The sequence below is a fragment of the Cervus canadensis genome, chromosome 17 (genome assembly GCF_019320065.1).
Source record: "Cervus canadensis isolate Bull #8, Minnesota chromosome 17, ASM1932006v1, whole genome shotgun sequence".
Lineage (NCBI taxonomy): Eukaryota > Metazoa > Chordata > Mammalia > Artiodactyla > Cervidae > Cervus > Cervus canadensis.
In genome coordinates, this window is record NC_057402.1 from 27,215,756 (window position 1) to 27,238,858 (window position 23,103).

The following is a 23,103-nucleotide window of genomic DNA, read 5'->3' on the forward strand; positions in this document are numbered from 1 at the left end:
TATAAAGGGACTATGATGATTAAGCTCCCTCTATTTTGGAGAGAGTATAAGGAGTCCATAAAACCATTCAGTATCCTGCATCAAATCAAAGACAAACAGTTGTTTCATAGTAAAGGATTATTACTTTTTCAGCTAAGAGATGCAGTTGTTTTCTCTTTCTGGCTTTAGTTTCACACTGTTAAAACAGACCATTCAGTTCTTCAACTTGGTTTCTCTTTCTTTTTTCTCCCCCAAAAAATAATTGCAGCATTTTGACAAGGGGCAGAAAGTATCGGTTAGATGCTGTTTTCAGTGGGTGCACATTTTTAAGCTGCAGAATCACTTTGCAGCTAAGCTAACCTAGTTTTTCCTGAATACCGTGATGCCTTTTTTTTTTTTTTAAGATGACAGTTGTCATGTAAAAACTTTGTTTCAATTAGGATGATGGAACATATAATAAATCTAATAAACATGATATAACTAAACCCTTTTATTCTAAAATAAACTTAAACCTTTTCCAGATTGTCTGCTTCACTTCAGAATATTGATTAACAAAGGGAGGCATATTTGAGAAGGGAAAATGTTAGATTCAGTTAAAAAAAAATACTGTTTTACTTATAATAATAGAGTAATGGAAAGATAAATTTCATGTCATGAGTGTGTATATTGTGAGTATGAATTTCAAAATGCTAGCAACAGCAGTTGTCAGTCCATCCATAGTTTGGCTTTTCCACAGCATACTGTTTTTCATTTTCCTAGAATCTATTCAGAGAATTGTGCATTGGTATAGACTTGATGGCTGTGGTTACGAGGTAGATGGGTTGTTGTATAATTCATGAAGAATTCATGAATTGTTGTATAATTCATAGAAGAACAGCTTTTCTTGCTGTTTAAATTAGGAAGAATATTTCCTCTATAGATTATAGAGCAGTAATTGAGAATTTTTGTTTAATACCTAGTGAGTTTTCTTCAGTTATGCCATTGAATATTTTAATAACATTATGTATGATCTATTACACTAATACCATTACAGTTTTCTCATTGTGAAACAGATTTCAAAACTTTTATTTGAAATTGCATTCATTAGAATTATTGTATTTGGAATATTAGATTTAGAAAGAGAATGAAGGAGCATTAAATGTGTTGTTAGTTGAAAGATGTTCTACATGGCAGGTGCTGGATAAGACTGTTAACTTCTGGTTAAGAAATCTGCTTTCATCTTTTAGCAACTTTTGAGAAACTAGAATTAAAGCAGGGACAATTCCGTCTTTTTCCTAAACTTACCACTGTGCCACACAGAAACTAATGTTTGGTTATAGTATACAAAACAAAAAAAGTAATAATAATTATATGATTTGGGAACCTTTGTTGGAATGTTGCAGTAAGGGGGGGATCCCTTCCCCAGCCCCAAGAGTGGACTCTTGTCTAATACTTAGGAATGAATTGTCAGAGGAGACACACGTGCTCACAGAGCATGAGACTTTATTGGAAAGGGGCCCCTGGCTGGAGCACAGGAAGGTATGGGAACCCAGGAAGACTGCTCTGCCACATGGCTGATAGTCTCGGGTTTTTTTAGTGGTGGGATTAGTTTCCGGGTTGTCTCTGGCCAGTCATTCTGACACAAGGTCATTGCTGATGGCCTGAGCATCCCTCAGCCAAGATGGATTCCAGCAAGGAAGGTTCTGGAAGGTGGGTAGGACAGAAGGACTGGCGTCTCCTTTTGACCTTTTCCAAGTTCTTCCAGTTGGTGGTGGCTTGTTAGTTCCATGTTCCTTACTGGGGCCTCCTGTTGTAAAATAACTCATACAAGTGGTTACTGTGGTGCCTGGCTAGGGTGGGCTGTTTCGGTCAACGTTCCTACTAACACGAACATTAACTTTAATGTTGTTTCCTACTTTCCTTTTCTTCCATATTTCCTGGTCCATGTGTTCAAGAAGATGTGACTTGATAGTATCTGTAATGATAAAACTTTATCTTGTCTTTATTATATTTATCATATGATGAAATTATTTATGAGTAGTATCTAATGAAGTAAAAGTTTATGGTTTACATACATATAATAGAGTGAGCAGAGGAAGATCAACAGAAGCCTCACAGAGGAAATGGAATTGGGTGCAGGAAGTTTTCTCACCTTTCTGGGGAATAGGTAAAGACATATGAAAATAGGGTAGAAGAAACCCTGGTGAATATACTGTAGGTAAACTGCTCTGACCTGAAAATTAGGGAGATCTGTATTATGTAGCACTAAAAGATGAGATTGGATAGGATCAGCATGAAGCACATGCAGGGTTAAGTACAGGATTTTAGTTAGCTTTGATTCAAAGAGTGTTGAAGTGCTGCTTTTGGTTTCAGAGTAAGGAGTGGTAAGATCAGTGTGATGATTTTGGAAAACTAATCTAGCCAAAGTATTCAAATGTGATGGAAGGCAAATGGAATTGGGAGATAGGAAAACCAATTAGGAACCCTCTATAGTAATTTGTAAGAATGAAAGCATTGAGTAGAATAAAGTCAACAACAAGAAAGAGATTGATCTGAAGAGCACATAAAAGGAAGGTTTTTTTTTTTTTTCAAAACGGTCTCTTTCATCTCCGCTTATAAGGTGAAAAGGAATTCTTAGGATGTGGTTACATGATTTTAAGGACAGAAATCTAATTGTGGTGTTAGTACTCATATAAAGGAGACCTATTTTGTGAGAAAGGATGATGTTTATCTTCTTTCATGTTGACTTTCACTGATGGTTAGACATCCAGTTGGCAGTTGTTCATTTATTAGAGAATTTATTTAGTCACTTTGTCAGGGAGAAAATCCTCAGATAATAACTGAGTTTCTCCAATATATACTTTAGAAAATTCAGACTATTTGACACATTGTATCCAGAAAGAGTTACTTAAGCATTTCTAAAAAGTTAGGGATTGCTGTGAAATAGTTAATAAATGAAAAGAAAAAAATAAAAGTAATAAATGTATAAGATTCCACCTATTTCCATTAAGTCTTACCATTGTACTACCTGGCATTCCCTTAGGGATACATAGATGAATGATAGTTCCTTTGGAATTGCTAATATTCTAATAGCTGTAGTAAAATTTAGTGATTATATAGTCTTAATTAGTCCGCCAGTATTAACGTTAGTAAATACAGTCTTATTTGTGTGGGCTTGGATTTGCCTGTTTTAATTGTTTTACTTATATGTTAACTATAAAGCATTTTCTTTTAAAACTATTTTGTTTCAAAATACGTAAGAGAAATGATTCTCCTGTCATTTCTGAAGTTCATAGTTAAAGAGATCCCATGATATTAGATGGTCCTGAGCTTTGCATATTTTGGCCTGAATTATCCATGTACCAGTTGAAATTCCCTCCTTAACCTTATGGCCTGTGATTGACGTTTCATACTATGACAAGAAGCTGAGAGCTCATGGGTGAATCAGGTTTTTCAAATTTGGGAAAAGAGAAAAAACATTTGCGGAAAATTGGAGTTGATTTGTTAATGACAGATTTGTGTGACTATAGCAGGAAAATATCCACATAAACACAGGGAAAGTTAATTGTTTGTTGCACCCTCATAAAAATCATTTTTACTTATTTCTTTGTTAACATTTTAAAATAATGGATTAAGTTGGAAAACCTGTTTTATTCTTTACACTGTTAAATGTTAACTTAAACATCAAAATTTTTTGTTTTAATGGTATCTTCTATGTCTGAGCTTACAGAACTTGGATTGAGTGATAAAAAACTCAATTTTGTGTATGTATCTGCTATTTATATATATGTATCTCCTCAGAAATAGGAAATATCTTAAATATTAAAATTCCATATTTTGTTGGGGGAGTTGATATGAAAAATTGAAGACGTCTTTGATTAGATGAGATCTTTAATAACTGCAACTTCTTAAAAATAACCTGTTTTGGTAGTAAGTTGGTTTTTAAGGGTGCTAGCAAGTCAAGCGGTAGCTGTTAAATGAACCTCTACTGCTGACGTTAATTTACAGGGGTCAACAGGACAAAACTCTACGACACGATAGCTGATCTGGGAGATGATGAGCTGCCCCTCTTCCCTTCAGGAATCATAAATCAGTCTAGGTCAGCCTCTACTAGAATGACTGATCATGAAGGTGCAAGAGCAGAGGAAGGTACAAAATTTAGCTACCATGTTTATTTACATTGCAGATGACATTAATTCCAAATCACATCTCCTTAATATTATAAATTTGCTGCTGTTTTAAAATGCTGAAGATCAGCTTATATGATCTTCAGAGAAGGTTTTGGGCAAGTTCTTGGTGTAATTGTCTTAGAAATTTTGAAATTTTTTACTTTTGCTTCCTTATGATCTTTTTTTTGCTTTTGATGTTAGGTGGAATTGTTTCTATTATGTATGATTTCAAAGCACCTTTCTGAACTGTGACTTTAGTTTACAGATCTAGCATTAGGAAATTAGTATTTTAAAAAACACTTAAAATAGTACATATGGGAAAGAATTATTTAGTTATTTGTCATATTGGTTAAATTTAGCAACTCATAATAACTATCACTTATTAGGAGACAGCTAAGTGCCAGACATTGTGCTTGAAACTTTATGTATATATATTTCTAAAAATGTATATAATGATTGACTAATTTAATCATTTTATAGAATAAGGCAACATCATTATTCTTTAACCTGGTACCAGGCATGTACAACTTGGTAATGAATTTTTTAAATTTTGCCTAAATTAGAAATGGGCAGAAATTGAAACTACTGTTTAGGCTTTTTTTCCCATAACTGATTTTAGCTGAAGATAACAGATATACTTGAGTACTTTATAAATCTAGGTTGAGAAAGTTGTAATTCTAAGTTATGAGAATGAATTTTAAGGTTTATTGTGACATATAATACATACATAAAGGATAATCCATTATCTAATAATTTGACATATATATTGAATTTTATTGGTATTTCTGCTTTGCTTTGTAAGGTAATTTCATGCACCAGTCAAAAAATTTTTAATACATCTTATTCTCTTCTGAGTTCTCTACTAGCACATATGGCTTAAAGCTAAATAACATTACATTTTCCTTTAAAGTTGTCTCTGAATCTATATACCACGCATCATAATCTAAGAATATCTGAGGAGGGGTGAAGAAAAATCGGTAAAATAATAAAAACCAAAACAAAACATATTAAATCATGAAAAACACTAGGACAAGTAAAATTGTTGATTTTCCCTAGATCTCTTACCACTGTTATACTATTTTCCTGTTTTACCTTAGAGAGTATTTTCTAAAATAACCTCCGTTATTCTTCATCTTATGCATTTAGTAATGGCTCAGCTTCTTTAGCTTCTGATGTATTTTACCAAATACTGCATAGGATATTTTGCTAAAATTTTTGTAGTAACACTATACATTTAAACTGTAGATTTTACACCTTAAGGCAATACCATATTAGCAGAAATTAGGGACCCTTTTAAATGTTTCAAACCAATGACCTACCTATAGGGAAAAAAAAAACCAGTTAAGACCTGTACTACTCAAAAATGTAGAACGTGTATGTATATGTCTAATTGTGCTTTTTAAAGAAAAAATGTAAGTGATCTGTGTTAGTAGTGGAAGGATGAAGAGGTGGAAAGATAAGCATGAGCCTTATTACACTATTTAAAGGGTAAATACTATTAGAATTTGTTACTACAAAAAATTTAAGTTCAGCTTTGACTTAGAACTAAGAGGGGAACATTAGCGTTCATAATCTCTTATTTTCAGGGGCCATCTCCAATTATGCATTCCTATTAAAGGCTGTGTCATACTTCATTTTGTAAAGGGAAAAAGTTTGTTTTCAGGGAGAGAAACTTATATGTTACAACCTTTCAGACTATTTTTGGTAAAGACTTAAGGTGTATATATACCATATTGCCACTGGCATGAATGGAATCAGTTACTGAGCTGTGTTCTTTAGATTTTATAAAAATTGAAGGAGATAAGAAGAGCTTGATATATTAGCAACAGGTTTCCTTTGTCATTATTGTCCATAAAAAGAATAATTAATTAAAGAAGTACAAAAAGGACCTTGTTGTAAGACCTCATTATGTAGACCCTAAGATTTCCATAAAGGGAAATGCTAATATGATAATAGCTTAAATTGCTTGATGAAATCTTTTAGGCTGTCTAATAAAAGGTATCATAGTTTCTATCATTAAAAACTACAAATTTTAGTAATTTTATTTCTCTTTGAATTGCTAATATTTCAATGCTACGTGATCATATGCTGTAGGTAATTATGTTAACATTAATAACATGAGTTTATAGAATAAAAATTAATTCCTTCTGCAAGAAAAACAAGGGTAGAGTATTTACTGTGCTTACTATATGCCACAGTAATGGGTGATTGTGGAAAGTAGAAATCTAGCTTAAAAGATTTTATTCACTGAGATGTATACGCAGTATGCCAAGTGAGCAGGATAGTTTGCTATATATAAATGAATATATATGTGTATATATAGATAGATGTAGTTAGGTGATTCATTAGAAATTGGTATAATACTTTTGCTTAATATAATTAATATAAAACTCTAGTAAAACTAGCTAATATTGGTTAGACATTTCCCTTCACATGCTCTTAAATTGGTCAATAACTGATCAAAAATATCTCTGCATAAAGAATATATAATGCAGAATAATTAGTTATTATGATAAAGTTATTTTATTGGGCTTTTATGAAAAGTTCTTTTATTGAGTGTTTGTGAGTGGGAGGAATTTTGGCATTTTATTGTAACTTGTTTTACAAACAAATTATGTGCATAAGTGAAAAACATACTGGCTAAAAATGCTTTGAGAAAATATTAAATTAATGAATTTATATAACTGTTCTTAAACATAATTTTAAACTATTGGTTTTATAATTCTCAGTGTCTTCTCACATTACCAATAACTGCATACTAGATACTGGTAGGAAGGATCTGTGCTACAGATTATTTAGATTCAGTAGGTTTAACTTACGAAATTAAATACTACTATCCCTACATATATTTTCTATCAGATTTACTCTGTGTCAGTTGCTGACACATAGCTTCATTTTATGAATGTCATTCAGGACCCTATTTGAATCAAATTATGTAGTTTACTTTGATATTACAGATTAATAAATAATAAGATACTGTAAATAAGGATAAATTTTACTTTTACCATGGTATATATCTAAAAGAAGCAGACTTGTATCTTCTTAGAATGTTTTCAGTAGTGTTAGTGATGACTGATATTTCATTACATCTGTTTCCTATAGTGTTCTAAATTTATATCATGTTTCATGAAAAAATTTTCAGAATTAACAGTTAGCTTGAATGTTTATGTTTCCCTTTTGTTGCTCATGGATTTTAAATGTGTTTCAATATGTTGTTTTGTATTACAATGATTTATGTACTTTCCCCCTTGTATCTTAGGTTTAAAATTTTGCTTTCAAAGCATGTTTGAAATGATAAGGAGAATTGTTGCTTATACTGTAACTGTAATAACAATACATAGTAGTATTTGATTTTAATGGGTCAAAGTATCAGAAATTTAAAGTGCTATAGTCAGTATAGATTATTTATTTTAGGAGTATATTCAGTAAAAAGTCAAAATTAAAAAGCATAGACAGAGTTTGAAAACTGGAAGGAGTTCTGAAGATCACATGGATTAATCATTTAGGGAAAAGAAACTGACACTAAAGGTAGAACTGCCCTTTTCCTAGACCATTGAGAAATCTGAGCAAATTTAAGGCTTTACTTCAATAAGCTAATACACCATATAAGAGACTGGAAATTATTAACATGTGAATACTTGTATTAAATTTTTATCAGGGACGAGAATATCTAGCACTTTCAAACAAATATGATGGAAAGCGAAAGGACTTAGCAACAACCTATTATGTTTAAAAAATACTATAATTATAGTTGTATCAAAGGGATATAAATAGACAAAGCTCCCACCCTGAAATAATATATCAAGTGCATATTTTATTTGTGGGAAATTATGCTCAGTTCTGAAATAAATAAAATACTTGTTTATTACTACACAGTAATAGGATTTTTTGAGTAGAAGAAACAAGGAGGGTAGTGGGAAAATAAAAAATTAATTATATTACTGAATATTATAACTGTTAAGTGCTTACATTTCCCCACAATATTGTCTTGTACTGTATGATTTTTCAGCATTTAAGAAGCGGTTTTGTTCTTTATAGCTGAACCAATAACGTTTCCATCTGGAGGAGGCAAGTCATTTATTATGGGTTCTGATGATGTTTTGTTAAGTGTACTGGGCCTTGGAGACCTTGCAGACTTGACGGTAACAAATGATGCAGACTATAGTTATGATGTAAGTGCAGTTTTATTTTTAATTTTTTAATCATTTAATAGAAGGCTCCTTATTTTTTGGAAACACTTATAAAACAGAATTAATGTCAAGGTGCATGGAAAAGATAAAGTGTGACATTGTGTTTATTTGAAGTGATACATAGTTTTTTTCTTACAACTACTTTCTTTGTGGTATTTAAATTTTTCTTGGGTATTATGGTGTATTAGGAGTTTGGGGTGATTGATTACCTAAAAATATTGGTTGATAAATACCTACCTTTAGTAGTCAACTCTCAATTACCTACTCAAATTAAGCCATACTTTGCTGTTAACAAGAGAAAAATAGGTAACCTGAATCACTTATCTGCTTTCAGGATAATTCTTAAAACACATTTTAGTTTTGAACTTTTTTTTTAAAAGGATAATGTTAAAGTTAGTTTGTCATTTCCTAAATACTTAGTCTTTCATTTGAGGAATGGGGAGAGGATAAAGAGGGGATGGAAAAAGACAGTGTTAGAGGTGAAACTAGTCTTGGATTAAATTTTTTATAGACAATAAACACTCAATTGAGAGTTAACTATACTTACTTTGATTTTGTATTAGTGAATTTGCAGATTCTCAGCAAATTAATTTTTCCTTTTATAAACTTTTTTCCTACATTTTATACTTTTATTAGAATGCTTTTTAGATTTTGTTAGAATTTTTAGAGACATCAGCCTTGGTGGGCTGGATTATTCTCATTAATACCTTTAAAGTATGTAAGCAAATAAATTCTATAATAACCTTTTGACTGCTTTAGAAGTGGTTTCACAGCCTATCTTTACAGATGGAGAAATGAAGGTAAAAAGATTAACCTCTTATCAGTATCAACAAAGTGTCTTTAGTTCAGACTTTTGAAAAGTACTTTAACTTGCTGCCTTGAAAAATGTCACATGCTGATTTTCTAAATGACAACTGTATTGTTAATATTGTACCCTTGGATTTTTGGTAGTAATTTATTTCATTTTTGTTTCCATGTAAAATGTTGCAACACGGTAGTTTCTTTGTGTGTTTTGTTTTTTCCCTCATTTTAATGTTTAGTAGGACTTTGGGTTTACCTTGATGATTAGGTAAAACAGATTAAAGGCCTCATTTGATCTAAGTCTTTGAAAGCTAATGAAATGATTCTTCTTAGTTCTTATTAAATGATAAAGATACAAAGTTTTTAAGGTGTGCTAAATTTCCACTGGACATTTTAATTTTTAACAAAGCACTTTTGAATGTATATTTTAAACACATCAAAACAAACAAAAACTCCATATGCCTATCAGTTAACCACTTTTACCACTAAATATCGTGCTCTTTCTTTTTAGTTGCCTGCCAATAAAGATGCCTTTCGAAAGACATGGAATCCCAAGTATACACTACGTAGCCATTTTGATGGAGTTCGGGCATTAGCTTTTCATCCTGTAGAACCTGTGCTGGTTACTGCCTCTGAGGACCATACTCTGAAACTTTGGAACTTGCAAAAAACAGTTCCTGCCAAAAAGCAAGTATTTTAATGTTAGCCTATGTTTTTTTCTTCCAAATTTGCTAATTATAAGTAATTATTCTTCTTTATAGTCTGTATCTTTTATGCACTTATTTGATCTTTCCTAATGACTCTTGTATATCAACCAGTGATTTGCCATTATTTATCTTCTCCCCTCCCCTTTTTTCTCCCCTCTTTTAGGAGTGCCTCTTTAGATGTAGAGCCTATCTACACATTTAGGGCTCACATGTAAGTTTTACTGAATTAGTACTAATTAACAACCATAATTATTGTTAACTATTATTTATCACTCCTAAAGACTTGTAATTTTTTCATAATGTTTGTTTTACATTAAGAAAGACATTAGCTGAATAATACTACATTTGATTAATAATTGTCTTAATGAGAATATAATTAGTACTGTTCAAATGTACATGTTAACTTAAACAGTTTTAGATAGCACATATGTTTAGAGGTTGGGAGAGGTGCAAATGTAAGTTTCTTTATAGGCTTTCTCAGTAATTTTCCCCTCTTTTCCTGTGACAGTGGTCCTGTTCTGTCACTAGCTATTAGTTCCAATGGAGAGCAGTGTTTTAGTGGTGGTACTGACGCAACTATACAGTGGTGGAACGTGCCGAGTCCCAGTGTGGATCCCTATGACACATACGGTAAGGAGAAGGCTCGAGGTATCTTTTTAAGTGAATGGTGCTGACAGAAATAATCACCTCAGATTTTAAAGATTTAAGAAATAACATGCCATAAATATTTTAACCTGCAAGTTGGTATTTCCTATATTGCGTTCAAAACCTTTTTAAAAACTATATTAATTAAAACATTAATTTCAGTACTAGAAAAGAGAAATTTAATGTAAGGAATAATTTTTACAACTTGGCTACTTTATGAAATTCAAAAATATTTAGTGCAAGACTTGAGAAACAAATGGGAATTCTCAGATGATGCAGTGGTAAGGCATCCACCTGCCATTGCAAGAGACTCAGGTTCAATCCTTGGGTCGGGAAGATCCCCTGGAAGAGTAAATGGCAACCCACTCCAGTATTCTTGCCTGGAAAATTCCATGGACAGAGGAGCCTGGCATGCTACAGTCCATGGGGTCGCAAAGAGTTAGACATGACTTCATGATTGAGCATGCATGTAGAAACAAATAAGGACATAAGGGTATAAATCAATGAACTTGAGGGACAAAAAAATTTCTTAATTTAAAAAAACTGAAACTTTCATTCATGAATGCCATTTTTAGAATCTGGCCAACAGAAATACCTGTGCATATATTTAAATATAATTATAAGGGCATTGTTTGTAACTATAAAAATTTAAATGAATGTTTATTAGTATGAAAATGGTTAAAAAATGGTTTACTTAATGGTTCATTTTAAAAGAATTTAAGAACTCTTCGGTCTTTTATTTAACACACACTGAGCACCTTAATTTGCCAGATATTAAAGCATACATCAAGAAATGAGAATTAGTCTAATACAAAAAAACACAGATTGAAACACATAAGCAAGGGGATGGATAGGTACAAGTTGTGATAAATGATATGAAGATACAGTAATGTAAGAGAGTAACAGCCAAAGTTGTCTTTAGATATAGTCTAAAATAATCACATTCAAGCCAAAATCTTTATAAAAGTTAACTGTCAGTGAACCATTTTAAGCCAGTGAGTGACCTGGAGAGTAGGATTTAAAAAGATAACTCTGACTTTTGCAAGGAGAATAGATTTGGAATGAGAAGAATGGAGTGGTGATCTGGTAGATAGGTGAGAAGATGATGTTGCCAAGAGTAGAGTGGAAGGAAATAGAACAGTTAGAGAGAAGTGGATTTAAGACATGCTGGGGAGATAGAGTAGAATAAACAGAATCTATTAATCAATTGGATTGAGTGGATAAAATGATGGATTAGTCATCTTTTTTTTAAAACAGCTTTATTGAGGTATAATTCCCGTATGATAAGATTCACCCTTTTGAAATGTAGTTTATTAAGTGCAGTAGTTTTTACCATATTCGCAGGGTTATGCAACCATTACCACTAATTCAGAACTTTTTTCCATCACCACTTCTGCATTTTTGACATGATCAACTGAGTATATGATGGTAGCTTATTGAAATGGGAATGTGAGAAGATAAAGGATGCTGAGTTTGGTTTTTAAGCATGTTAAGAGGAAGGCAGTATCACGTAGATGCCATCAGTTTTGACAAGGCAGACTCCTGAGGGACTCTGACATGTGGGGGTGGGGTGACTAAAGCAAGAGAGTTAACCAAAAAAAAAAATAAAACTAAGAAGGCGTGCCTGTGGGGTAGGAGGGCATTCAGGAAAGTGAAATCATGAAGCATACCAAAAGAAGAAGCCATTTTGAGAAGAAAGAAGCAGTCTGCGCTTTCAAATGTTGCTGAGAGTCTAATAATACTAAGTATAGAAAGGTAACTGATCACCCAGGTTTTGGCTGGACGGATGTTGGGGCTGAGACCACAAGGTAAAAGGACCTGTGGATGACCTTCCGAGGCATATATGGTATATGTGGATGAAAAGCAAAGTGATGAAGGAAAGAAGGAAGGGAAATTTTATTAGATTTGATAGAACTCATCATTGATTATTTTAGCAAGGGTTGTTGTGGTGATAGTATCAGATGATTTAGAAAGTAAATGGAAGGTAAGAAAGCATATTTACTGATTATGCTTCTCTGCTATTTGGTTGGAGGTTGATGTAAGTTTTGTTTGTTAGGTTTAGAGATTTTGAAGCATGTTTGCTTGCTGTGGTAATGTTCCCAAGGAGGAGGGTAATCTGTATAGTAGAAAAACTAAACACAAAAGCAAATTAGTGTGGGAAATGGAATCCAGAATAACCAGTGGAATTGCCCTTTCAGGAATGGAGGGTAATTTCTTACTTACATCTGGAAACATGGAGAATACGGATTTAGACACTAGTCGATTCATAGGTTGGGTGACAGAAGGGTAGAGGAAAGGTTCCTCTTTCAATGCTGTATTTCCACAGTGAATTTATTATGAGAGGTAATTATTCATGTGAAAGGGAGGTTATGAACTGTGAGAAATATGTGTGGAAAGGGGGAATTCAGTAGAGAAACAGAATTGTAGGACAAATGATGTTCATCATTATTAGCCCCCATCATCAAATGATGAATGGATAAATAAAATGTAGTGTATCCATACACTGGAATAGTATTTGGTGGTAAAAGGAAATGGAGCACTGACACATGCTGCAACACAGGTGAACCTTGAACACATGCTAAGTCAAAGAAGGCAGTCAGAAAAGGCCGTTTGTATAAAATGTCTAGAGTAGGCAAATTTATAGAAACAAAATATGTAGTGGTTGCCTAGGGCTGCAGAAAGGCAGAGAGGACAGTTGGGGAGAAATAGCTAACAAGTGATGAAGATGCCCTAAAATTGATAACGGTGATGACTGTGCAACTTGGTGAATATGTTAAAAATCATTGAATTGACACTTTAAACTGGTGAGTTTTATGACGTGGAAGTTGTATCTCACTCAGTAAAGCTGTTTATTTAAAAGTGGATGTTCCGGGATCAGGATGGGGAATACGTGTAACTCTATGGCTGATTCATATCAATGTATGACAAAACCCACTGAAATGTTGTGAAGTAATTAGCCTCCAAATAATAAAAAAAAGAAAAAAAAAAAGTGGATGTTCCTTTTTTAGAAAATTGCAGAAATACAAGAAAGTATTAGAAGGTAGCATATAAATATCCCATAACTCCACAACTTAGAGATGGCCACTGTGTACACATTAGTTTATCTTACGACCTTTATGTGTAGTCTTTGTACTTAATTATGTAGTTATCTTTATATACAAAAGCATTTCTTATAAACTTCTTTTAGCTAATTTTTGTTCTGTTTCTTTCCTTACAGAGCCAAATGTTCTAGCTGGCACTTTAGTTGCTCATACAGATGCTGTCTGGGGTCTTGCTTATAGTGGCATAAAAAATCAATTACTGTCTTGTTCAGCAGATGGCACTGTTAGATTATGGAGTCCACAAGAAAAATTGCCATGTATTTGCACTTACAATGGAGACAGAGGTGAGTAAATTTTGCCTCTTTGAAAAATATCTCTTTTTTTTTTTTTAATTTAGAAGATAAAAAGAACAAAGTAGTTTCACTACTTCCTACTGCTCAAAAGAGATACTGAAAGAATTTTATAAATCTGTGATAATCTTTTTATTCCTAGTCATATTTTTATAAACAAGAAAGATGCTTTGCAGGGATATCCTGTAGCGGAGTGCCTTTTTAAAAAAAATTTTTTTTTTATTTTTGGCTGCACTGAGTCTTCATTGCTGCGTGTGGGCTTTCTCTTAAGTTGCAGCAAGCGGGGGCTACTGTAGTTGCAATGCTAGGGCTTCTCATTGTAGTGGCTTCTCTTGTTTCGGAGCACAGGTCCTAGGGCACATAGGCTTCAGTAGTTGTGGTGCTTGGGTTTAACCCCAAGACATGTGGGATCTTCCCAGATCATGGATCGAACCCATGTTCCCTGCATTATGCTTTGCAAGTATATCCTATAGCTCAGTGCTTTTTTGACCTTTTTCAGGACTGTCCTATTTAAAGAATAGAACTATCTGTGTCTAATAATAGAGTAGGCAAATGAGGCTACTCACAGAACAGCAGAAGGCCCTCCAACAGCTCCAGGACAAAGATGGAAAGGCTTAGGGTCCCAGGTAAACCTGTAAACCACATATGAGCACACTGGTTGAGAAGTCTAGCTATAATCATTGCAATAGCACCCTTAACTGGGAGGTGCAAACTGAGTTAGTTACATGCTTGATTTCAAATCTTTTCCTGTCAAAGTAGGGTTTAATATACCTCATGACAGTATGTGCATCTATTTATATTATTTGTATATTGGCATTATTTTCCAAGTTATTTTTTTTTCTTTTTTTTTTTTCAAGTTATTTTAAAAAATCATACCTTTTACTATAAATAAATGTTTTGTTTTAAAACATTTTAGATGAATGTTTGAACATTTATGCTTAATTTTGTTGAATCTCTAGATACTACAGTGATTACTAATTTTTTAATTTACTTAAGCTTTTTTTTTTACTTAAGCTTTTGAGGTGAAAATTCATTTAAGTAATTTGTTTCTTGCTTACTCCAGAATTCACATAATTGTGCATTGATCTGGACAGTGGAATTTATTAACATGTTAGAGAAATTGCTTTAGCTACTTAAGAATAGTACTGCCTCAGTGAGTTCCAGAGTCCAAAGCTTCATTTTCACAGATCCAAAAATATTATTTGCATTTGCTGCTTGAAGCTAACCAGTGTCAGAGAGGTGAACAGTCTCCCTAGGTAGTGGTGTACGAATGCTATTTTATCATTTTACAGTCAGAAATATAATGGCAGGACTTCCCTGGCAGTCCCTGGTTAAACCTTAGCCTTCCAATGTCAGGGGTGCAGGTTTGATCCATAGTCAGGGACCTAAGATCCCACATGGCTTGTGGCAAAAAAAAAAAAAAAAAACACATAAAAAACAACAGAAGCAATATTGTAACAAATTCAATAAAAGAGTTATTAAATGATCCACATTAAAAAAAACTTAAAAATTGCAGGTGGGCCAATAAACTCACCTAGGATTTTTGTCTCTTAGAAGAAAATGCATAGGAGAGCAGTAGCTTTTGTTTGTCTCTTTCTTTAAGGGCTTTCTAGATGTATTTTTCTTATAATGTTACAAAAACTTCTAGTAAATGAGAATAAATTACCTATTATATCTCACCATCCTAACACAATTGCTTTTTCATTATTAACATTATTTCAAGAATACTCAAATTCCTTTTTCTTACTAGAAAAGCAGAGATTTCTGAATTACTGTGTTTACCTTATATCTCTTTGGGCTCCTTTCAGAACATGGAATACCTACATCAGTTGACTTTATAGGCTGTGATCCAGCACATATGGTGACCTCTTTCAACACTGGTAGTACAGTAATTTATGATTTAGAAACATCACAGTCATTGGTGATGCTTTCATCACAGATGGATTCTGGTAAGTTTTCTGGTAAGGTTGAAACCTTAAAAAGGATTGTTTTACAATAGAGGGTAACCTGTTACTTTTTATATTTTGACTGTTTGAATTTAGAATGAAAAAAGAATAACTTTCAATGTGTACTTATTTACTTTATTTCTGCTATTTCCTCAAATTATGTTTAAAAACTTGGATAAGTGTGTGGGGACAGGTAAGTGAGTAGAGCAAATGTAAGGGTAAAAGAAAACAAGTGAAATAATTTTAGGTTTTTAATGAAAACACATGTGGAAGTAGAGAAATATATAATGAACCCATCTTCCAGCTCTAGTAGTTCTGTGTAAATGGCCAAGGTTGTAAGTATAGAATGTGGTATATGTATTTTACAGTTTATTCAAATAAGGTTCCAAATAAGGCCCATGCACTGTGGTTGGTTGGTAGGTGTCTCACCTCTGTCTTCATCTGTGGATTCCCCCTCTGTCTCCTATATTCCCCTTGCATTTTTTTTTTAACTGAAGAAATTGGGTCGAGTTTCCCATAGTTTGAATTTTACCAGTTGCATACTTGTGCGGTCATTTAATGTGCTCCTCCTGTTCATTTTATTTCCTGTAAATTGTTTGTAGATCTAGAGGTTTATTCAAATTCAGGGTCAAAATTTTATTTGTCTTCATTTTAAAGTTTTTAAATGTTTTTGGCAAGACTATTTTGTAATAATTTGTGAATTTTTATCAGAAGTAAATGTTCTTTGGTCTGTCTTTCTCTTAGTTTCTAGTCATTGCTTGGATCCATTAATTCATTAACTGTTCAAAAATTATTTTCTAATTTTATCATTTCTTTTACACTTATTAGCTAGATTGCTTCTATAAGAAGGGACAACCCTTATCAGTAATTTGGTTACCTGGAGTTAGCAATTATAAAGGAAAGGCAAGATAAATGATTACTTCCCACTCCTCCTCTTTATTTACCAGTTTTTAAAATGATGAAGTGATTCCCTAGCATCCTCCAAAGGTGACCAGTGAAGTGAGTCTTTGGGGTGTTGTTTTTCTTACCATTATAATCTTTCTTAGAATAAGTGCATTTTATCTATTTCAGTCTGTTAACAGGTATCATTTTAATTGCTACTCAGATTATTTCATCTTTGGCCAGTGGGAGCTTATTCAGGTTGGCTCCTGATTCTCCCCTTATGACATAACCCTGTTAGTTGTTGATGCTTTTCTTTCTGGTATGACAAGATGTTTTAGGTTCATCTTGTTCATTTTGCACCCCAGATCTGAAATGGGTCATTTCTCTAAGGAGCCATGGTTTCTTTTAGTGGACAATGACATTTAGAGACTACAAGATAGGTGCTCTGCTCTTGAGTCAGTCCTCATGGCTTTCATGGCTCTTGAGTTGGCCACTGGTTTAGATTTTTCAGTAGATAGAGCTGAAGAGTGCATTTTTAGTCAAGAAAAAGACTGGAAAAAAAAAAAGACTGATAAATTTTATTCAGATGCTTCCAATTCTGATTCAGATTTATCTCATTGGTTTTATATTTTTATCTTATTTTAACAAATATAAAAACTCTTGATTCTCTGCAAAATGATCACAATTTCTCATTTAATTTATGTAACAGTACAGATAAAGTCATCTCAGAATAATTGCAATACCACCAAAAAGAATTTCGTTACTAATAGAGGGTATATTTTACTAGATACAGACAGTCTAATTACTGTGCTTTTAAAAGTCACTTGTGCTTATAATACTGATTGGCTATACAGTTAAGTTCATTTGTTTAGTTTTTACTTCTGATTTTTCATGATTGCTCTTTTAAAAGTCACTTTATAAAAAATATTTAAATGGGCTGTGATCAAATCTAAAAACAAATATATATGCAGTGTCTTTTTTCAACCCTAGTTTCTTCCTCTTACATAGATTATTTTTTTCAATGTGTTTGAGTTCAGTGAAGAGTTCTTGTATACGTATAGAATGATCAATTTACTTAGTCTAATAAATGCTGACAGTATTTTCCCATTAGTTTTGATCTCTCTTTTCTCCCTCATCACTAAGCTGAATAAAAATTAAGAACTTGGTAGTAAAGAAAAGGTCTCATTGCTAAGAATATCAATTACAGTTCTTCGGTATTTTTGGTCATTGTGGGAGGGGGTAGTGTTTGTTCTTGCAAACACCTAATTATCACTTATGATTTTTTTTCCTTCATTAATTGACTCAATTCTTTTATGGACTATTTATTAAAAGCAATGATTTGTGGATTTGGGATAATTTAAAAATTCTAAACCACCCTATATTGACAGTCTGCATTAAAATACTTCCAGTTTTTTTTTTTTTCTAAAGTTGAGCATAGTGCTATCCATCCATATTATAAGACATACTAGCTTATATATTTTTTTAGAATTGTGTATCTTTAGAATCTTAGTTTTATTTCTCATATTTTTTGTTTAATATATAAAAGCTTTAGTTTTTAGTGATTCTTATGTTTTGGTAAGAGTGCAAAGGCCATCATTTAACTTCCAATTGAAGTTTTTGTTTCTTTTTTATTTGAAATATAGTTAATGGACAATATTAAACTAGGTGTACTACATAATGTTTCTTATTGAAATATTATTGACCATATTCCTTATGCTGTATATTATATCACCTTGGCTTATTTACTCTGTAACTGGAGGTTGTACCTCTTAATCCTCTTCACCTCTTGCCCTGCCGCTCCCTCCCCTCCTGTCTGGCAACTATCAGACCTATGTGTTTCCTGTGTCTGTGAATCTGGTTTTGTTTTGTTTGTATGTTTTTTCTTTAGATTCCACATTACATTGAAGGTTTGAATTTTGGTATGTTTTCTTCCTTTGTTTTTTAGGTTTACAATCCAGTAATCACATTAACAGAGTAGTAAGTCATCCCACACTTCCTGTTACAATAACTGCTCATGAAGATAGACACATCAAATTTTTTGACAATAAAACGGGTAAGTAGGTTATCTTATTTTCTGTACTGACTTCCTACCTTGAAAATTGCCACGTTAAACTGTGGCAATTTAACTCAGATTTTTGCTTTACTTAATGCAGCACACTTATAATGTTTGTTAATTTTTACCCTTGTGAGTGTTAGTTGCTCAGTCATATCTGACTGTGCAACCCCATGGACTGTACCTGTCAGATTTCTCTGTCCATGGAACTCTCTAGGCAAGAATACTGGAGTGGGTTGCCATTTCTTTCTCCAGAGGATCTTCCTGACCCACAGATCAAACCCCGGTCTCCTACATTGCAGGCAGATTCTTTACTGTCTGGGCCACCAGGAAAGCCCAAAACATCTTGCTTACCTATTATGATTTCTTCATGTGATGACAGTTATAAACCCTTCTGTTTGAAATTTTTATCTTTATATTCTGTTGTGAATTAGTGTAACATAGAAGATCACTTTCTGGTTTGGGCATTTTAAATATGTTCTTAAAATTATCAGTGGATGAAATGATGATATAGTGGCAGTTGTTGTTTTTTTTTTTTTTTTCCCTGAATGTTGAGCTTTAAGCCAACTTTTTCACTCTCCTCTTTCACTTTCATCAAGAGGCTTTTTAGTTCCTCTTCACTTTCTTTTTTTTTTTTTTAATTTTTTTATTAGTTGGAGGCTAATTACTTCACAACATTTCAGTGGGTTTTGTCATACATTGATATGAATCAGCCATAGATTTACACGTATTCCCCATCCCGATCCCCCCTCCCACCTCCCTCTCCACCCGATTCCTCTGGGTCTTCCCAGTGTACCAGGCCCGAGCACTTGTCTCATGCATCCCACCTGGGCTGGTGATCTGTTTCACCATAGATAGTATACATGCTGTTCTTTTGAAACATCCCACCCTCACCTTCTCCCACAGAGTTCAAAAAATGGGCCAGAGAACTAAACAGACATTTCTCCAAAGAAGACATACAGATGGCTAACAAACACATGAAAAGTGCTCAACATCACTCATTAGTTAGAGAAATGCAAATCAAACCCACAATGAGGTACCATTACACCCAGTCAGGATGGCTGCTATCCAAAAGTCTACAAGCAATAAATGCTGGAGAGGGTGTGGAGAAAAGGGAACCCTCTTACACTGTTGGTGGGAATGCAAACTAGTACAGCCACTATGGAAAACAGTGTGGAGATTCCTTAAAAAACTGGAAATAGAACTGCCATATGACCCAGCAATACCACTTCTGGGCATACACACTGAGGAAACCAGATCTGAAAGAGACACGTGCACCCCAATGTTCATCGCAGCACTGTTTATAATAGCCAGGACATGGAAGCAACCTAGATGCCCATCAGCAGATGAATGGATAAGGAAGCTGTGGTACATATACACCATGGAATATTACTCAGCCGTCAAAAAGAATTCATTTGAACCAGTCCTAATGAGATGGATGAAACTGGAGCCCCTTATACAGAGTGAAGTAAGCCAGAAAGATAAAGAACATTACAGCATACTAACACATATATATGGAATTTAGAAAGATGGTAACGATAACCCTATATGCAAAATTGAACTCTGTGGCAGTTGTTTATTGTCACCTTTCCTGTACTTTTTGTTTGTAAGGAAGCATACCAGTTATATAGAAATCAAGTTAAATTTTAATTTGGCCATAGAATTGTTTGTTTAAGGATATCTGTATCATTTGTCGTTACCCAAAATATTTCGTATTGTTTGCTCTCTTTCGGGAAAAGTCTGATAGCAAAGAGAGGCTTCTTTGATAAGCTAAAGCAATTAGAAGTATTGAAAGACTTCCAAATAAGAAACTAAAGTGTTAATTGAAACATTATTGCAGGGCAACAAATTATCAAGCAAGACAACAAATCAGAACTACAGATTTTTCTTTGTAGCTTATATAGGACATGGTTGTAAATTTTAGTCTTTCTGAGTTTTAGAAATATCTTTCTTCAAATAACACTTTTCTTGGACACGTTCCTTTGAACTCAGTAGAACAAGTTGAGAAGAGAATGGAGACTCATAGGTCTATATGTTGCACGGGAAAGAAGATTCATATTCATGTGAATGTCTCAGTTTAAGACCGTATCAGATCAATTCTTTAAACATTTTTATGAAGCTTAAAGATCTTCCCTTGCTGCAAGAGCAGAGAGATAATTTTCTTTACTCTGTTTCTAAAAAGATTCTTTGTATTAATTGTTGAAAGTTTATATTTGTAAGGAAAGGTTCAGGAATTTTAGTAGTTATAATAAAAGGAAAAAGTGGTTCTTTAGAGCTTTTTGTCTGGCAGAAATCAGAAATAAGGTGCCTGTAGACTTAGATTGTTTACAGATTCTACCAATTAATTCTGTGTGTTAACTAGCTAGTACCTTATCTTTAATGTGAAGATAATGTGAAGCGCTAGACTCTAAACAATGGAAAATTTCACTCTCATTTTCTCTCTCATACACAGAGATACACATATATACAACACTTGAGCTAAACTGTAAATTGAGTTCATGTGTGTTCTTTTTAACGAAATTTGTCTTGAAAACTGGCAATTCATTTAAATACAATACACTCAAATATCCCTATAACTGGTGTTGGTGGTTAGCTAAATTTTTAATAGGATAGTGTTCTATCAAATGATTAGTAATTTATTAGGTTTCTTATCTGAAACATTGTAGAAATTGATTGTATGAATGGAGTCAGTATTTAGATTTTAACAATAAAAGTACATTTAGTGTTTTGCACTGCACTGGCTACTATCACGTATAAGTTATTTCTGCTTTCCGAGGTCTTATTGTTGCCTGGGGAAAATAGTGTGAGTGTACGCACACACACTCATACATACACATGTTCATGCATAATGCAGTAAGATGAAGGAGTCTTCGTAAAGTTAAGGTTTGAGTTTTTCCTTGCAAGGATGGTAAGGTTTTTGTTTGTTTTTAAGTGAAGAAGTTAGTAGGAAATTCCAGATAAGGGTATATTTTGAGTAGAAGCACAGAAGTGGGAATTTGGGCTGGAAACAGAAGTTTCTTAGAGGTAAAGCCAAAGAGGTAAGTAAGTTTGGAGAAGGAAGGCAGAAACTACTGAGCCAGATTTTTCAGAGCCAAGCTAAGAATAATGGATTTTTGTTTACACTATGCACTATGAAAACCACTTGAATATTTGACCAGGGATCTGCAATACTGGTTTAGAAAGATACTCAAGTCACACTGTATGGTAGATCCTTGACTACAGAGGATTTAGAAGTTTCCATTTATAGTATTTGTTTCAGAGAGATCTTCAGGGCTCGTGGTTTTTGAAATTTCAGTAGAGACACAAATTTGAATTGCATATACTGTAACCAAGAGACCAAGACTTAGCTAATGGGTGAACCTGGGAGGAGTGCGGGGGGAGTTGGAGGAAGAGGGTCCTGAATTGGTTATGGCCTCATTCATTCAGCAAAACTGCCATATCCTCAGCACATTTCTTGATCTTTGGTGAATAAAACAAAGTATCCTGTCCTCTTCAATCTTACAGACAAGTGGTATATTGCTTTCTGTAAGTGAGACATTGGTATCAGTCTGTTTCTTCATTTTATAGATTGCACAAGTCAAAGGGCTTAAGGTGCTGGGGAAGAGAGAATCAGAGCCTGCATGTGTCCTCTTTTTCCTGGGTTACAGGAAGAAAGAATCTTGGTGGGGGAAGAGAGATGGTAGCAGTGCCGTGGAGCAGAGGTGGATTTGGTTCAATGTGAGAAGCTGCGTGTATATGCTGATGAAGGAAGGGCCAGGAACTTTGACTTCTGTGGTCACTAGTGGAAACCCAGCATCCAACTTGATTCAGAATTGCACCTCCTTATAATTGGTCCAATCTGAAGGGTCACTTAAATTTTGAAGTGACTTCATGACTATGTAGACAAGGGTTGACTCTAATATGTCATAGTTAGGGATGAAAGAATTCTTTGGTTTAAGACATGATACACATAGTAGATGTACAGTCATTCTCACAAGAGAAGTCAGAACTAGATCTGTGAGTTAAGAGCCACCATCACAGAATTAATGTTTTAAGGGAAGCTAATGATACTTCATAGTTATCCCCTAATGTTTTGAGATCGTTGGGCTGGAGGCCAACTCTTCATACTCTGAATTTTTTCTTTTTTTCTTTTTTTTTTTTTAATATTGAAACGAATAAGAGTCTAGAACCAGTAGATGAATTATGTTGGACTAATAGCATGTTGTGATGTCTCCCAGGTGGCACTAGGGGTAAAGAACCCGCCTGACAATGCAGGAGACGAAAGTGACACGGGTTCGCTCCCTGGGTCAGGAAGATTCCCTGGAGTAGGAAATGGCAACCCACTCCAGTATTCTTGCCTGGAGAATCTCATGGACAGAGGA

At 33.7% G+C, this 23,103-nt stretch overlaps 1 protein-coding gene across 4 annotated transcripts in view; it reads left to right on the plus strand.

Annotated features, from left to right (window-relative positions):
• STRN3 (striatin 3) overlaps positions 1–23,103 on the plus strand; it is a 100,494-nt gene that overhangs the window by 73,956 nt on the left and 3,435 nt on the right. For 2 of the 4 annotated variants that reach the window (XM_043489814.1, XM_043489815.1), the window contains 8 exons: positions 3,967–4,107; positions 8,166–8,299; positions 9,630–9,805; positions 9,989–10,036; positions 10,334–10,455; positions 13,688–13,855; positions 15,670–15,810; positions 18,635–18,742. In XM_043489814.1, coding sequence (XP_043345749.1) covers positions 3,967–4,107; positions 8,166–8,299; positions 9,630–9,805; positions 9,989–10,036; positions 10,334–10,455; positions 13,688–13,855; positions 15,670–15,810; positions 18,635–18,742 — 1,038 coding nt within the window. The remainder of the gene's footprint in view (positions 1–3,966; positions 4,108–8,165; positions 8,300–9,629; positions 9,806–9,988; positions 10,037–10,333; positions 10,456–13,687; positions 13,856–15,669; positions 15,811–18,634; positions 18,743–23,103) is intronic. The other 2 variants (XM_043489816.1, XM_043489817.1) reach the window with 1 other exon arrangement.